Source organism: Gossypium raimondii, chromosome 11 (assembly GCF_025698545.1).
Source record: "Gossypium raimondii isolate GPD5lz chromosome 11, ASM2569854v1, whole genome shotgun sequence".
Classification (NCBI taxonomy): Eukaryota; Viridiplantae; Streptophyta; class Magnoliopsida; order Malvales; family Malvaceae; genus Gossypium; species Gossypium raimondii.
Window position 1 is genome coordinate 2,760,516 of NC_068575.1, and position 18,880 is coordinate 2,779,395.

The 18,880-nt window shown below is 30.4% G+C and overlaps 3 protein-coding genes across 4 annotated transcripts; all 3 read right to left on the reverse strand.

The window, feature by feature from the left end:
* Positions 1-3,547: 3,547 nt before the first annotated feature.
* Positions 3,548-4,369, reverse strand: LOC105761561 (calmodulin-binding protein 25). Its single transcript, XM_012579407.2, has one exon. It carries the CDS (start codon positions 4,190-4,192, stop codon positions 3,668-3,670), a length of 525 nt encoding a protein of 174 aa, XP_012434861.1. The 5' UTR covers positions 4,193-4,369; the 3' UTR covers positions 3,548-3,667.
* Positions 4,370-4,958: 589 nt separating this feature from the next.
* Positions 4,959-5,713, reverse strand: LOC105761560 (calmodulin-binding protein 25). The gene has a single exon (XM_012579405.2). It carries the CDS (start codon positions 5,587-5,589, stop codon positions 5,056-5,058), a length of 534 nt encoding a protein of 177 aa, XP_012434859.1. The 5' UTR covers positions 5,590-5,713; the 3' UTR covers positions 4,959-5,055.
* Positions 5,714-11,110: 5,397 nt separating this feature from the next.
* LOC105761558 (aladin) lies at positions 11,111-17,430 on the reverse strand. 2 transcript variants are annotated; one of them, XM_052623870.1, is made up of 16 exons: positions 17,272-17,430; positions 17,116-17,171; positions 16,932-17,027; positions 16,795-16,839; positions 15,979-16,093; positions 15,724-15,820; positions 15,443-15,626; positions 15,247-15,301; positions 13,972-14,059; positions 13,818-13,893; positions 13,218-13,317; positions 12,461-12,512; positions 12,197-12,334; positions 11,862-11,949; positions 11,675-11,743; positions 11,111-11,284 (listed from the first exon to the last, which is right to left on the reverse strand). In XM_052623870.1, exons 1-15 carry the CDS (start codon positions 17,327-17,329, stop codon positions 11,693-11,695), a joined length of 1,299 nt encoding a protein of 432 aa, XP_052479830.1. In that variant the 5' UTR covers positions 17,330-17,430; the 3' UTR covers positions 11,111-11,284; positions 11,675-11,692. The 2 variants fall into 2 exon arrangements, with proteins under 2 accessions (XP_052479830.1, XP_052479829.1); XM_052623869.1 differs by having other exon boundaries at positions 15,724-15,823.
* Positions 17,431-18,880: the final 1,450 nt, after the last annotated feature.

Consider the following 18,880-nt stretch of genomic DNA (forward strand, 5'->3'; position numbering starts at 1 on the left):
AAAGGCGTTGTCTTAGTTTCTATTGCTTTTTCACTTTAATGTGTAAATTTTTTATTCGGATAAGAACTTTAAAAATATAAAATTTATCCGATAACCAAAATGAAAGTATAAATATGATGCAAACCTGATTTGACGTGTACAGTCAGCCACCATTGATGATTTAACACTTGGGTGGCTAAAATAAAAATATCCTAAAAGTTGGGTGACGAAATTGTAATGATTTTTTTAACAACCAAAATAAAATAGCTCTAAAAATTAGATGACCAATTGAGTAGTTTACCTTATATTTTAATCTCAATTAAGAACACTTATTAGCACCTTAGGTTGTGAAATTAGAGTTGAATTTTCCTTAATTAATTAGTTGAATTTGGGCAAGAAGTTCAATTTTTATGTTTTACGTTAGGAGCGAATCTAGAATTACTTTTAGCGGGGTTAGAATTTAATTATAATTTTCATGAATTAAAATATAAATTTATTATTTATTAGTTTACAATTTCATTGTTTTTTAAGGGATTAAACAAAAAGAATCATTTTTTTAGGAGGTTGAAGTGCAATTTTTCCATATATTAATTTATAATATCTTTATTTATAAGATAATTGAATTGAAAATCTTTCATTTTGAGGGGCCAAAGTGTAATTTTACTATATATATTAACTTATAATTTCTCTATTTATAAGAAGACTGAATTGAAACTCTTTTTTTTTTTCTATGGGTTGTCTGTGCCCCTCAGATTTGCCTTTTGCATTAGACTAAACCTGAGTCAAGAAATGAGTATAAACACCTTCCACGGGCTCAATTCAAATTGATTCACAAATAGGTCTGATCAAATTGGACTCGATCCCACGTCAGACTGCAATTGAATACGAATTTAAGACATATCAAACACCTAAATGGAGGATAAAGTTCTCCTAACGCTATTTTGTTCATCCATAAAACTCAAGTTCAAAATTTTAATGACATCGAGCGGCTTACAACTTAACGAGTGTTGCCTTAATTTCACATTATAACTTTGTAAGATAGAAGGTTATTATTGTATGCCATTTTCAATTTAGTAGCTCGATTTCTTATAATCGAGATAGTTGATGAATTTGTTAGGAATTGAATCTAAACACTTTTGTCATACAATATAAATAATATTTTCACAAAAATAAAATGTTTTTAGCTTGATGGTTAAGAAAGAAAAAACAGTAATTTAATGTAATGGTTAAGTTAAAAATAACTTAGGTTGATAAGTTAGATGGAATTTTTTCCTTTCATGCTAAGGTTTTATTTAGTGAAATTGATTTGTCGATTGTTTTAAGCGCAACACGAAGTCAGAAAATTATTTTAAGGGTGAAATTAAATTGTAATTTTAACGATAGTAAAATGTAAATTTATCATATTAATAGTTTACATCTTTATATTTTTTAAAGGATTAAATTATTTTTTATTATTTTTAGGGAGCAAAGTGCAATTTTACCTTTATTAATTTAAAATGACCTAAATTGATTTTTTCATTTTAAGGGGTCGGGGCCTGCCAACCCTTATAGCTACGCCCTTATTTAAGTGTGAAGTATAATATATATTGTTCATTATAATGATTATAAAATACTGTTAACTTGACAATTAAAATATATCAAAACAAAATTAGTATATTATAAAAAGTAAATCAAAATAAAAATATAATTGAAAATTCATACGTAATTTATATAATCGACAACATCGTTACTAAATCAAAACTTCATTTAGATGATATTTAAATATGTGAATGTACTTAAGAGGTCCATATATTATAGGAGTGATTAAATTAGTCCCTCTACCATTAAATGAATTGATTTAGACATTGTATTATTAAAATAATTAAACAATACCAGATTGGTACAAAATTAACATTTATTGTTTAACGAAATAAATATTTTCAATTTTTTATGGTTATGTAAATGAAATCTTTTTGTTTTCAATTAAATTGCAATTGAAAATATCATTTTCATACGATAAATGTTAATTACATTGTAAATTGAACTTATCTGATTCTTTTAATAATATAGGGACTAAATTGATAGATTTAATACTATAGAGGACACAAGCAACTTATTCAAAAAAATGTGAATATGAAATTAATTATTTTAATAAAAAATGAAAATAAAATATAAAAATTATTGGTGCCTTCAATTAACTCTTGTTGTTCTAGAAACAAAGGATAACTTTTCAACACGTGGCAGAAAACAATAAAATGGCGCAAAAAAAGAGCACCGAACAAGAGTAAAGTATCTTTGTGATAAAATGAAAAAAAGGCTTAATTTAATATTTGATCCTAAAATAATACCTGATTTTCATTTTGGTACCTAATTTTTTGTCCGATTTTAGTGACTGTACTATAATTTTTGTCTCAATTTAAAAAAGAAATTGCCAATAAAAACATGACTGTGGCACATTCTTATTGAATGTGGGTATTTTTAAGGTAAAATATACTAAAATAATAGTTTAGGTACTACAATGAAAAGGTCCAATTCCAAACTAAAAATATAATTTTGAGGGTTATAGGGTTATTACAGTAAATTAAACATCATACCAAAAATATTGTTTTATTATTTTTAAATAATTTATACTAGATATATATATTTTAAATCAGTACCAAATATTTTTCCCTCCATTGAGAGTTCAATCATTAATTTGACATTTCGACTCTATTATTGGAGTATTTAGTGAAAATCAAATGGAAAATTTTAGTAAAGGTTCATGTACTAGTCCTTTATGTCCTTATATTTATAATTTAATTATTTTAATCTTTTACTTTTCAATTTTCAAAATATGCAGTACTTGTTGGACTTATCTGTAAGAATATTACAGAGGTTCTTATGTTAGAAGTCGATTATGTTTTACTCTTTTATTTAAAAATAAATAAATTAATCAATGTACATTAAATAATAAAAAATAAATCATTCTGTTAAAATTTTTATTCATTTCCACTATTAAATGATGACATACCACTATTTGATTACTTGAATTTTTCTCCATTTTAATTGCCATTAAAATTTTTATTAATTTATTCGATTAAATATTTAATTAATTTTATTTAAATTAATTATTTTCTCTTTAATCTAACCATCCATTTTATTATCAGTTAAAGCTTCCCTTAACCAACAAGTGTTAAGTGCAATAGCGAAGCACGTTATATTTTTAAGGAAGAGCCAAATTCAAACGTTGAAAACGACATTAATGAGAAAAATAACCACGAATCCTGAACATAGATCATAAAACAAACATGAACAATATAACTGTTAAAAATTTCGATAATTTAATCTAACGTACTTTATTAAAAGAGGAAAAAAAAATAATCTAGCTCCTAAGGTAGGGAGGAGCATAATAATTTTATTGTAATTCATTTATAATATTTAAATAAAAGTAGGAGTACTAACGGAATAATTAATTAAACTCTAATAGATAAGTTTAAAGTTTCTAGAATTTGGAATTTAAGTAAGCTTAAGTAAACCGATTAGATATGCTACAGAGATTCTTTTTCTAAATTATTAAATTACGACTAAATTTAGTAATAAAAAAGTCAAATTAACAAAATTAAAAATTTATGGACTAAAACAGTAATTTACCCATTTTTTACATACTAAGTTTTTTGAAACAGCTCCTCCACATGCTCTGCTACAAGTACAGTCGGATACAAAAAAAACCCTAAACTTTCCATGATTCTAATGTGGGAAAGCTTGAGAAAGTTTCAAAACATGGCTGTTGATGATTCAATAACGCCACCGACGTGTCTAACGTAGGTAAAAATCCAGGTCCGGCACCGTTATGTAATCGGTTACCGAGTCTTTGAGGCTCCGGTTTAAGGATCGGACTCACCGTCGTCGTCGTCTTTCCGTCGCCGCATCCGATTCCGGTTACTTGTTGTACCATCTGCCTGAAATTAGCTGGATCTGCTGCTATAAAAGTAGTTCGAGAACTCTTCGAGGCGCGGGGCTTCCGTTTGGAGATTTTTCCAGTGGGCGATGGACCGGCGGTTCGGTATCGTTTGGGTACCGGTTCAGGCGCCGGTGAAACGATGGGATCGGTGATGGAATCGGAGATTGATTTTTGTAACGCTCTCGTTAACACTTGTGTGTCGCGAGAAAAGGATTCGGCGATCCAGGGATCGGTTAAGAGGGAATGAAACGGTGATGTTTCGAAGGTTGATAGGTTTTCTGATGATGCTGCCATCGTTTTTTTAAACCGTAATTATATTTTCTCGGGAAAAATGGAAATGAAAGAAAAAAGTTTAGAGGAAGAGAATCAAGTAGGTGTTTCTGAAGGGTTGGAGGTTAAGGAACTTTTCTTGTATTTTATCAGATATCAAACAGAGAAAGTGAAGGAGATCTTAAATGGGGCGAAGAAACCGCGTTGTGATGACGGGGGACACGCGTCAACCTTTTTATCCTTAAATCTAGCCATATTTAAAGTTGTAATAAAATTAATCCTTTAGGACAATTAGAGTTGATTTAGTTAAATTAGATTTCGATTTGGATCGTAAATTAAGATAGTAATTATATTTAGGAAGGATTCATTTATCGATATAAAATTAAAGTAATTTTATATTTTTTTATACTATTAATATTTTATGAATAGATTATGCATGTTAAATTTGGTGTAAATTAAAAATTTTAATTATTTATTTTATATAAAAAATATTAATAGTTCAATAAATATTCATATATACTGATATACAACGGCGAATTTAGGGGTTGACAGGCGACTCTCTTAAAATAAAAAACTATTATTTAGGTCTTTTAAAAATTTTAAAATTTTAAATTAGTAAAGATAAAATTATCTTTGACCCTTCTAAAATTATAAAATTTGATTTAATCTTTTGAAATTATAAAATATAAATTATAAAAAAAGTAGTTCTTATAATTATTAGAAGGTTCATTGCAGTGTAATTGTACTTTGTTAAAATTAGACTTAGTTAATTAATAATTAGAAGAGCGAATTTAACTATGAAGAACTTATATGAAAATTACGATTTTTTTACATTCTAAGTTATTTGAAACAGCTCGAGAAAAAAAGGGGGGTGGGGGAGGAAAACCCTAAACTTTCCAGGATTCTAATGTGGGAAAATTCGGGAAAGTGTCAAAAGATGGCTGCTCATGCAGCTGGTGATGATCCAATAACAACGCCGAAGTGTCCAACGTAGGTAAATATCCAGGCACAGTACCGTTAGGTAACCGGTTGCCGGGTCTTTGAGGCTCCGGTTTAAGGATCGGACTCACAGTCGTCATCTTTCCGTCACCAAATCCAATTCCGGTTACCTGTTGTACCATCTGCCTGAAATTGGCTGGATCTGCTGCTATAAAGGTAGTTCGAGACTTCTTCGAGGCGCGAGGCTTGCGTTTGGAAACTTTCCCGGTAGGCGGTGGACCGGCGGTTCGGTACTGTTTGGGTGCCGGTTCAGGCACCGGCGAAGCGATGGAGCCGGTGCAGGAATCGGATATTGACTTTTGTAACGCTATCGTCAAAGTTTGTGTGTCGCGAGAAAAGGATTCGGAGATCCAAGTATCATCGAAGAGGGAACGAAACGTCGACGTTTCGATGTTCGCTAGGTTTTCTGACGATGCCAACATCTTTGTTTTGAAACGATAATTATATTTTCTCGGGAAAATGAAAGAACAGAAAGAAAATATTAGTAAGAACAGAATCTTACAGTTGTTTTGATGGGAGTGTTGAGTTCTGGTCTTTTCTCAGATACCAAACAGATGAAAGTGAAGGGATGTTTAAATGAAATGTGGGGGTGTGGGGTAAGGTGACGAAGAAACCGCGTAGTGATGACGAGTGGACACGCGTCAGCTTGTCGTCATGAAATCTAGTAAAGTTAACATATGCACTTAAATCCTTTACTCTTAGTAAATTCAAAATTTAATCCTTTGTACTTTTTCACTTTTTAGGATTTCAATATCTTTACTTTCCAGATTTAAAAATTTAGGTCCAATTATTAACCTTGTTAAAGTTTAGTTAAATATAGGTTAATCATAATGTTATATTTTTAGTTATATGGTTACCAAAGCAGTATTTTTTTATTTCAAAATGTCACGTTAGCAAATTTAAAGGAAAAAATTAATAATTGAACTGAATTTTGAAATTTTAAAAATTAAGTAAATTCTTGGAAATAAAAATATAAGGACTAAATTTCAAATTTAGGAAGAGGATAAGGACTAATGACATATTTTAACCATCTAGTAATGTTTGAAGATATGGTTAATATATCGTTTTGTACCTTAGTTTTTTCTTAATTTGATACTTGAGTTTAGCTTCAATGTTCAATTTGGTAATCGTATCAAACGGTATCATGTGTCTCGAAGAATGTTTGACACGTGTGCTCTAATAAAAATCATAAGGCTTTTACATAAAAAAAAAAACTCTTAAGAAAATACAAAAAATAAAAATAAATAAATAAAGCTAATGTATTAAATTCACATCCAATTAAGTCCCTGCTGTTAACTAAAATAATCAATTAAGCGCCTTTGTTAACGATTTTTGTCATTGACCACATTGACTATTAAAATAAATTAACGGGCCAATCAGATGGTGACATATGACAACTTCTAGTTTAATCTATTTTTTTCCTATCAAATTTATTAAAAATATAAAAAATTATAAAAAAAAGACATATATGAAAAAATTATTATTAGATTTTTTATATTTTATAATACTTTTAAGTTTTATATTTTTTTATAATTTTAATAAATTTATATCAATTTTAATATTTTTCTATTTTTCTGATTTTTATAATTTTTAATCATTTCTTATGCGAAAACATTAGATTAAATTATAAGTTGTCACGTGTCACCATTTGATTGGCTCTCCAATTTATTTTAATGAACAATGTGGTCAATGACGAAAACCATTAACGACGGGTTTGAATTGGGTGTGAATTTAATATAGAGACTTAATTGATTTTTTTTTTTTACATTTTCTTTTACATATAAGCCAAAGCATGAATACTTAACTGAGACAAAAAGAAAAAAAAATAGAGATTAAATGCTAAAGTTACATATTTTATGTAATTAAATTAGTTAATTTATGAGAGTGCACCACTAATTTTTCCATGTTTTTATTGAATTTCGTGCAGAGGTGCAATTTGGGACTAAATAGAAGAAAAAGGAAACAATTGGGCTAAATTGAAGAAAGAAGCGAAGAAGGAGGGCCAAAGCAAAAATTTTCCAAGATTAATTAGCAGAAATTTTTTTTGTTGACTTGGCTCTTAATTTAGCAAAGCCACTAGTATAAATAGTGGCTTATTTTGTTCATTTTAATCATCAATTGAAATATCAAGCTTTCATCTTTCAATACATTCTCTCATTTCTATTCACGAATTTATTATCTTTAGTTTCTTTTACTTTCAATTCCTAAATTTTCAGCTTGTTACCACTTATCATTTACAACTTATTTTTCAAACTTTCTTTTTATTTCCAGTAGCCACTCTATACTTTAATACACCACCAAAATTCCAGCCCCATACTTAATTACGCCACCCATCCTTTCCACCCATTTTTACCTTATCCAATTATGCCCAATACCATCATGTCCCAAACCTTAGTTAACTAAATTCATTTTCAGCTTTAGGTCGGAATTAGCCTCGTCAAAACCCGTGAGTTACGAACCTGAGCAAATTAACTCATAAATTCCAGTACTTATTATTTCTCCGAATTAAGAGTATGATTTTGTCAACTCACAAAGTCAGATCAACATTAAGTAAAAAAAGACGTTGTTTGATTTAGTGTGGTTAGACGTACAGTTGGAATTTCGAAAGGATCAATTTTAATCGGTTTTCTGTGAACACATTGGCGTGCCAAGTGGAAATTTCTGTTTGGTTCCGTCAAGGGAAGTAGTAACCCGATTTAAATGTCCCACGAGGTTGATGGCATTGGTTCGAGCTAGGCTCTTCTAAAGCGCAAAGCTGCCGGAGTTCTAAATCACAAACGTTTCGTGGTTGTTCGACCGGTAAGGGTTAGTTATTGGACGTTCCATAACTAATTTACACAAGGAAGAGTTGGTGTCCGAGGCGTCCTTGGTAGCTATAACTAGCTTATTGGAAAAGAGGAGTTCATCTAATTTTGAGGATCGGTTCAAAGACGAGGAAAATTCGTGCCTAAAGCTGAGCTTATTCTAATTAATTTTTCTTCATATTTATTTAACTGTTTTTATTATTCTATTTTCAACTTTTTCTTTTCACGCATTTTATTTATTTAAGGTCTTCAAATTTTATCCCCCCGAACTTCTTGGGCACGACAACTGCCCCGACATAAATCTGGTCAAAAGAGGAACAATTTGCAGTAAACCCAGTCTTTGAGGAATCGACCCTACTCCCTATACTGCTTAAATCACAAATTAGGCGTAGGTTTATATTGGTGGATTTGACTCCCATCAATTAGCTACTCATTTGAACAATGAAAACTGAAAAAAAAAAACAAAAACTCAAGTATCAAATTGAAAAAAACTTAGGTACCAATTTGGATATTGAAGCAGAACTTAGATATCGAAAATATATTAACCTTTTAAAATTGAAACAAAATATTTATGGTTTAATTATTCTCTCGATCCTTGTGCTCTTTTTGAATTTGAAATTCAAACTCTTTTATTTTAATTTCAAAATTTAATAACTTTGTTCTTTTGATTTAAAATTTTGTTTAATTTTAAATTTTAAATTCAATTGATAACATCATTAAAGGACTTAATTCTCAATATTGGGTAAGATATTAATTCTCCAATTAATTATTAAATTTTAATTATTTGTATTTTTTATGGATTATGTGTCTATATATATACTTTAGCTATGTTCTTAAGCATTTTTTATAAAAAGTAATATGGAGGTCATTGTATTGAGAGTTGAAGTATATTTTATCTTCTCTATTAAAAAATGAGTAAACTAATCATTGTACTAAGATCAAAGAGCAAAATAGTCATTCTGTTAAAAATCCCATCCATTTTTACTGTTGAAAATCGGTATTTGTACATCAACATGAGGTACACGTGACACACTACATGTAACTGTCTGGTTATTCTGTCAACCGCACTAGTTTTTAATAATAGAAATGGATAAAATTTTTAATAGATGTGACTAATTTAGTTGTTTTTTGAGTAAAGAGAGTAAAATACAATACAACTTCTAGTATAAGGGCCTTTATAGTATTTTACCCATTTTTAGTGATTTTAGGTAATTAAAGAGTTCTGAACTTAACAAGTGTCACCAATATTTGGTTGACATCTAAGCATTATGAATAATATCACATCATTGACTTGTAAATATAAATGGAAATTGTTTGATTGAACTAATGCTTTTAATGCAAAAAGTCCAATACCAAATATGGAAAATATATATTTTTTAAAAGGGCATTTAAATGCAATTTGACCAAATCTCATACAATAATACATGTCCCTTTACTATATTTTAATGTAATTATGCTAAAAATAGAATTAAATGAGATAATTATGGATAACACTAGAAAACCGTTTAGAATGATGATTTGTAATATATATTTGGTCAAACAAATTATTGGTATTAGTCAAACTAGGTAAAAACACTTTTTGGGTTTTTCTCAAATTAAAATTTTAGAAAACTATTCCCTTTTAATCTCTGTTAGTTTTCGTAAATTGTGCGTAATCTTGATTGGTTTAATAACAAATTTAGCTCTCGATGCTTACATATTTTGTTAATTCAGTCTTGATCCTAAAAAACTGAACAGATTTAGTCTCAACATTTACACATTTACAAAAATAGTACGGACTAAATTTGTTACTATACGGGTCGAATTTATGTAAATTTGACAAAGAAAAATATTAACGTTGTGATTAATGGTTCTTAGTTGCTCATGTACGAAAAAAATAATTAAGATTAAATTACTTCGATTTTTTATAAAGAGATCAATTTACTTAATAAATTCGATAATTTTAGAATTATGTTACAGATTCTATTTCAAATTTTAACCACCGAACTTTTTCACCAGTAAAACATTTTAACAAAAATTCATTATAAATCAATCTAACCACTTTCTTCCATATCTTTCTTGAACCATAAATAGTATAATCAATTCCTCTTGAAAAAACCCAAACAATTAGATTGTATATTCCTCCTCTCATGTTGGGTGAAATCGAGACTAGCTGAATCCAAATATTGCTAAGTTCGAGCTTGGCTCAAAATATAATCAAGTTCTCGATTAAATTCGTTTATCAATTTTTTACTCAATAATTAACTTTAGAGTTAATAGATATTAAAAGTAATAATCTAATTTAATAATATAAAAATATGGAAAGCTCGACAAGGCTCGTGAACCGTTCGAGTCAAGTATTGTTAAACTTGAATTTGGCTTGATCGACAGCTCGAGCTCGAGCTCAGCTCCAGAATTACCAATTTAAATTTAAATTTTTTTCAAATCGAACTCAAGTTACTTGCGAGCACCAATGTCTCATTTACACCCCTACTTCCGTCAGCACTATTAAGAAAGAACATCCGTAAAGTTTTTATTATTATCAAAAACCAAGTTTTAATTACAAATTGATTTTTTTTTACAACATACCATCAAGAAAGAATCATTACCATACATGATTTTTTTTAATTTCCCAAAGTATCTATTGAAGCGAGCTCAATAACTAATCCTCCACATTCGGTAGACTCATAAAGGGTGTTAATACTGACCACGAGTTTTAAAACCAAATTGAAATTAATATTGCAAGAACACGTTTATGGTCAAATTTTAAAATGAATTCAAACATTTTAAATTTATTACATTACAATACAATAATTTACCATTTTTTTTCATATCAATTTATTAAAATTTTGTATAATGATACATTTTTTTAAATGCGTATATTTAAATCAAAATAAGATTTTATTATATACATATAAATCTCAATTCGAGTTTCAAATGTATAATTATATAAAAATTTACGTATTAAACTGCATATTAGATAAAAGAATCATGTATAAATTTGATATTATCCATTCTAACTGTTTTAGATTAGGTTTCTAGAATATTTTTGTTTTGCATAAAATAAAATTTGATACTCACGGAGTCACGGACTAGGTTCATTCATCATTAAAATCAAAGGTCAACAATGAAGCTAAAAGTTAAAATTTCAACGACAATATAATAAGGCAATAAATAATAATTAAAATAAAAATTCAATATTGTGAAGCAAAAATTGGAAAATATATAAATTCCCTTCAATATAATTCCATTGTGTTTTCAAGTATAATGATCTAATAATCCCATCTAAACAGTTTCACATAAAAATGCCATACATAGGTTGGCCTCTAAATGCCTGCAACAAGAGTAAAATATTAGATGTGTCAAAATATTTGTCTTTTGGTTCATGCAATCATTCGTAAAAGTAACTTTTTTATGCATAACTTATGTTACTCGAACTTGGGTGTGTGCCAAATATAGATTTGGGATTTTCTTAAGGTTTTTCATGTAAATGAAGGACAGACATTCCAAATAATTATCAAAATTCTCTCTTATTTTTAATGGCCAAAATGTCACTTACTCTCAAATTTAATGGGTATAATTACAATAGAATTAAGGGTTCATAACTTTAATTTCAAGCAATAAAAGAGATTTGATTTTCATCTGGGTAAAATTCAAGGGTTTGTTTATGTATCATGCCTAAAATTTATCATGCAGTCAGTAAACATGGCAGACTTGAAAATACCTTGACCGCATAAGAAATTTAGGATCGAAATAGTAGAGGGTAAGTACAGCAAAATCCACTGCTCCAGCACTGCACAAAAAAGATACATACCGCGATTTGAATTCCATACCGATCATACAGATTCAAATAACCACAAAAAATTGACGATCTAACAATCAGAAAAGCGGAGGAAATGATGAGAGTTTACCACCGAAAGCAATGGTCCTTGTTTAAACTTGCCATGAAAGGAAAATGCAATTGGCTTTGGATTGTCGCCAGGACCTCGTATAAAACCACTGAATCCACATTACAGTAACAAATACATGGTTAGCTGTTAAGAGTATAAATATCAAACGGGGGCGCAGGGTACAGAACAATGATCTGATTTAGATCATTTCACTCTGCTCTTGATGGATACCGAGGAATGGTCTTGTGATATCTATGACTATAAACCAGAAAAGGAGAATGGTATGTTTAGGGTTTTTTTGTCTTCCATGAAAGCTGTGTATACAGAAGCATATGATAAGAGAAGCAGTAACTCACATTAGTGATGCAGAAATCAAGGGGTTCCTCCTCGTATCATATATTGCAATGAGACCTTTGTAAATGTCATCCCCTCCTTTATACGACACTGCTAATCGCTCTCCAGAAGCATCCCAGGCTATCTTCTCGATTCCCTGACTGCATAACAAAATATTTGAGAACAAACAGTTTGCATGACAATCCAAGCAAGGTGAAGAACACATTATGCATGAGATCATAGGACCTAATGAAATTAACACAAACCATAAAACCGACTTCACATACCTGCCTGTCAATGATATTATCTCTGGCAAATCAACTGGTAATAAGTGGGCATCTGAAGAGAATAAATGACAAGAAATTAGATTTACGCCACTTTCACAATAATGCACCCGTCTACAACTAAATAAACAACATCCAAAAGATAACAGATAATTCATTTAAAACATGAAAGCATGATTTAATATAAAATCATGTATAAGGGAAGGCTCATTGCAAGGTGAGAGGGGACATGGACAAAGAGGTTGTAAGTAAAGGAATTTTCTTATTCCTGTTTTCAAGAGAAAAAGGTTAACCATTGAATGGGAAATCCTCAATGTCACCCATAGAAGACCAAGTTTCAAAAGCTTGTTAACTCCATGTTCGGGAACCTTGAGGAGAAGGGAAGGAGAGGAAGGAAGGGTGACGAAAAGTGGGAAGAATTTCACCTTATTTGGATACCTTCGGTTCCTCAAGGGGTAGATGGGCAAGACGCAAAGAGAAAAGAGGCATACATTACCAGCCTTGTTCAACTAATGAAAGGGAAGGAAATGACAATTTATCATGTCATGCAATTATCTTATTTTCACACGAGTTAAAATCTAAAATTGAATAAGGTAATCTTGTCTTTGCAGTGAAATGGCTTTAATTAAAAGGAGAAAAAAGAAAACCATTGCAACAAATTGAATCCCCCCCCCCCCTTTTCAATTTCTGTTCATTCCGCATAACCAAGAGCAAGTTTTTATTCCACTACAAAGAATGAGTTGATGGATAGCAAACATACCCAATGATGGAGGTTTTGATGCAAAGTGTATAGAACCCAATTTTGAAGACTTGGAGAAAGCAAGCAGGACCATACGACCATCAGGATCCCAGGTTGCACCCTGATAACAACAAGTGATTGATCACTTAAACCTTAAATATGTAAAATCTAATGTCAAGTCAGCATCATCCAATGAAATTTTGTTTGAAATGATAAAATTATGAGAACCACACAAGCTGATTAAATATGATGCATCAATAACTGTTTGGACGTAAAACCTTCAGGACAATAAAGAGAGAGAAGTCAACCGTGGGTAAGTTTAAACATTTATACTCCAAATGATGAGGAAAAATTCTAGGGAAAGATGAACTCATAACATATGATTTGACCGTACAGTTTTCAATTCCATACTAGAAAGCTTAAGTTTGAAGAATAAAAAGTGGAAATACGATCCTTTTGGCAAATCACCTTAAAACTTACAACCAAGAAAACTTGAACAGATAAAATAAAATGAAAAAAGGGTAGTCATAATGCAAGCAGCCATCTGACAATATCTCTCCACCTTGCAAACTTTAACCTTAATAAATATTGTTCAATGACTTAAAAAATAATAAGACTTACAGTGACAAAACCACTGGCTGAAGACCACGGTTCAGAAGTCCATGTGTTTGTCTCCCAAAGATAAAAGGTTCCATCACTGCAACATGATAGAGGCATTAGCAGACATTTTTATCAGAATTAGACATAAAACTTCAGAGACCTGTCAGGTACATACAATTTTCCAGAAAAGAAGTAATCTCCAGTTGGAGACCATTTAATCACTGATGTTCCTCCTAATCCCCGTCGAATGGGAGTCCCAGTACCTGCAAATTCCATCCAAAATAGTGACTAAAATCTCTAAAGAAATAACATCAACATGAATGTATATTTAAGATGACACTATAAATTATATTTTAAGCAACCTGCTTACAGTATGAGATAAGAATCAATATATACATATATATATTTACAGTATGAATATGATGATCGTCATTGAAGGATGTCAAGGAAGAAAAGCAAAAGGTGTCCTTTTACAGCATGGCACATCATCTTTCAAATCTGGCAAGCAAGTAAATAGCCTAAAGTCTTCTAGATGCCCCATATTACTATATATTGTTACTTTCCAACCACCTTGAACAGTAGCTTGCACACAAGACTGAGTTCAAGAGAACTGACCATGGAGTCTTAGAGGATTGGTAAGTTTGCACTTGTTATAATAATAACAACAACTCTATTTAAAAATGAGTATGTTCAAATAACAAATTTGAGGGAAGGATGATGTACGACAGATAGGTCATTAGGATTTATGGCAGCTTTCTGAATTATAAAGGAAAGAGAGGAAATTGAATAAATATGCCCGTATGCTTCATGCTGGGGTTCCATAGGAATCACATCTAAGGTTTAGCCTTTGTTTTTATCCAATGACTAGGCTGTACATGAAGCCATAACTCTCTGCTTTTTCTACGAACTGCCATAAGCTTTGCCAGATTAAGCTTGCTTGCACCTTTACCACGCGTAAGATCCAGTACATTAACATCACAAGCAAATGCACAAGAGACTATATATGTATATATAAACCAAAATCCTAGCATTCATAATCCAATCACAACTAGCACACCAAATACAACAACTTCAATGAAAATTTAGTCTCTCCAATTATGAAGCTATTTAAGAAACCAAATAAGCACAAAATTTTACAAAAAACAAGTAAACCATAAATATAAAACATGCATAAGAGAATAGACTTCAAACCTGCAATCTCAACCAAATAAACTAAAAAGCACCTGATATTTGCAGATATTGGAAGAAAAAGAAAGTCTATAGCTTTTAACTTACAATCATAAGTTTAAGACTTAAAAAGCAAAACTAATCAAGCCTATCCAAACTCCCAACTAAGTTTCTTTCTCATGAACGAATATGCTCCAAATAAGAGGGAGGGTCATCAAAAGGTTACTAATCTTATTAACTTGAACTTAAAAGTAGCTCAGGAGAAACAAAGTTATATATATACCTTGAGCAACATCCCAAATTGTGAATGACGAGCTTTCATACGAGGCAGAGGCCAAATATGTATCAAAACGTTATGGAATACAATACATTTTTAATAGTTAATAAACACTTCTCGCTCCTAGTTCTGGCTCCCAAGCACAATCTCATCAATGAATTAAAGCAATAAAATATTAATATCACATGAGTAATCAGTAAGGATATCTTCCATCTGGACTCCAAGAAAGTGCACTTATTTGTTCACCATGAGAACTTCGAAAAAAATCCACTAGAGTCCACCGAGTCCCGGAACCTCTAGAGAGTGCCCCCAAGAATGAAGCAGAACCAGATCTAACTGATGCCGCATTCCCAGGATAAGATGCTGCCCAAATGCAAATTCCACCCCTGAAGTCCCATAAATAATTGAGAAAATATCAAAAATATTTGACATAAATGGGGAAGAAGAAAAAAAGTTAACAGTTTGTAAAATCAGGATACTTGCTTGCATGCCACAGAAAGTGACTTTCCACCATTTGGCCTCCACTCTAGAACTTTAACATCTCTTTGTGACTCACTTGTTAAAATGCAAGGCTCCTTCCCTGCTGTTCAAATTATTCAAAACTTGTATGCATCAAAAAGTGATAAACTCAAGCAATTTTATTTAACAAAACAAACTGAACTAGGAGACAAACAAACAAAAAATAAAAAAAATAAGTTACACGACACTTTGCATCGAATGATATAATAAGTTGCTCACCTGAATCTTCATAATCACGAACCGTAACCTGATTAGAACCGGATATAAATGCCAGTATATGTTTGTGCTGATGCCAGCTCACACCTTGGAGAGCAACTTCTGGTAACAAATCAATCTATACAACTTATCAAATGAGACTGGAGACTTAAATACTAAAAACCATCTTCTCTTTTAATTCTATGTTTAAGCATACATTTTCTAGAGTATCCAATACAAATATTATGATTAAGATAAATAGGTACTCCAATATAGTTACCGAATTGCTTCATACTATACACACACAGACACATATAGGGCTCAAATTTGGTACACTAGCAATGGAATTTTTTAACTCCATAACAGAGTAAAAAAAACTGCCAAATTGCTTCATATATATAGGGTTCAAATTCAGTACACTAGCAATACAATTTTTTAACTCCACAAAGGAGTTAAAAAAAATGCCACATGTCCTATTTTTATTATTATTTTACCACACCTTAAGGGTATGTATTACCTATTCAACCTTGCTCATGGAGACTAAACAAGCCACTAGCAGAATTTTCCATGTATACACACACAGGCCAGTCCAATAAAGACTAACATACTGTGGCAATATATGACACATACACTAGCGCGCATATATATATCATAATGACATATTTGTCATACTATGAAAGATTCTTTTTCTTTTTTAAATAACAAATTAGATTATACTGGGCAACTTAAACCGTCATTCAGGCTCACCAATTAACAACCAATAAAATGCTAAAACCAACATTATATGTATATCTGAGAAGGGCATACATATATAAATCAACAAGGAAATGATAAACTCACATCATTGGGTAGAAAAATGTGTTTGAGGGAGGAAGTTATCATTCCCTGAAATAAGATCTCTTTGCTTAGTGAAAACCTACTAAAAAAAAAACCAAAAATTACACTAACAGAAAAAAGGAAGTGAAATGAAATCATACAAATCCTTTGGGTTGAGAGACGGCAGCATTTGAAGCTGGTGGAGGTTGCGCGGGATCCTCTAAGGACTGAAACGGAACTGGATTGAACACCATTCCCTGTAAAATCCCCAAAGTTTGATACCCCAAATTTTTTTTTTTACATATATTTTTAAATAAAAAAAATGTTAATCGATTAATGACATACAAGAAGCTTTCCATAAGTATCCTTAGCTTCACTATCGGAAAGGGCATCGGCTGTAACTGCAGATTAATACTACCGGTGTTAACCATTGAAACAAAGCAACAAAAGGAGAAAAAACCCCATAAAAACAAATTAAAAAGAAAAATAAAGAAGAGATACCCAAATCTCGGTTAATTTCGCAGATGGTAACAGAGCCAGGCTGTGGAAATGAAGGCATAATCTTCTATCTCTATTTTTTTTCCTTTAATTTTTGGGCTAAAAAGATGAAAGAAAAAGGAAGTTTGTGAAGGAAGAATAACCATTTTTAAAGCTTCAACCAGGGAGAGTTTAGAGAGGGCTTTTCTTTGAGTAAATTACAACAAACGTCATTAAACTATTGTAAATTAACATTTTGGTCACTAAATTATTCAAAATTTTTATTTTTATTCCAAAAAGAAAAGCATAATGCCTTGATGTTTAACAATAATGCCAAAATCTCATTAGCATGCAGTAGAAGTAGAGGTGTGCAGTAGAAGTAGAGGTGTTTAGGTTGGGTCGGGCTCAATCAAAATTTTAGGCATGTTTGTTAAGTTTGGATTTGACTCGACCTAGAAAATGGATCTAAAATTTTGCTCAAGTCTGATCCAGATAAAAATGTTAAAATTTCGAGCTCGGCTCGCCTATATTCAATTTTTTTATATAATATTTTTTAAAAAATAATATAATACATCAAAAATACTAAAAACATTAAAATAAATGTCTTCCAACAATTTGAAAATAAATTTAAAATATATATATGCTTAAATAACACTAAAATAAATACAACTTAACAAACAAATACCTCTAAAATTGTAACAAAATTAACAATAAAACAATATGATATCCAAATAATAACAACAAAATAGTAGCAACGTAATAGTGAAATCATAGCAAAATAGTAAGAAAACAATAATATAGCAGCAAAACATTAAAAAACAACAAGAAAACAACATTTTTTATTTTTGTAGATTCAAGATGAGCTGAGCTCAGGCCAAAAAGCCTTACTCGAAGCTTGACCCGTTTTGCTAAATGGGCTTTATTTTTTTGCCCAAATTCATTTGTTGGGTCTATATTTTAATCCAAACCCTATCATTTTTCGGGTAAGCTTTCGAACCGGCCCATGAAGAAATCTCAAAATTTTTAAAGAGATTAGAACTACCCTTAATTAGTGTGTATTAGGATTTGTTTCCATTTTTTTTAAGATTGGAATTTTCATTTCTTATATTATTATAAGGTTGTTGGTAGTTAATTAAGTTTCAACAGGGATTAACAATTTTAAAATTTTCAAGATATTTTAAAATGTATTATTTAAAATTTTAAAATTTTTAATTATTTTTTGGATAATTTAAAATTTATTGAAATTTCACAAGATAAATAAAATATTAAAAATTAATTATATTAAAGAAAAATACATCTATGAAAATCATGCAATACGGGGTATTAACATATTTATAAAATATAATATTATTTTAATAATATAAAATTTAATATATTATTTGTTATTTGTATTTGACTTCAATATTTAATTTAATACTTGAGTTTTTTTTCTCAATTAAGTATCTAAATTTGACTTCAATGTTCAATTTGGTACTTAATTTTTTTGTCCCTATTAAGTACTTTATGTTCTTTTTATTAGAGCACATGTGTTAAATATTTAATGAGCCACGCAATATTGTTTAGTCTAGATGCCAATTTGAACATTAAAATCAAACTTAAATACTAAGAGCACGTTTGGTTCGCTGTATTGGAT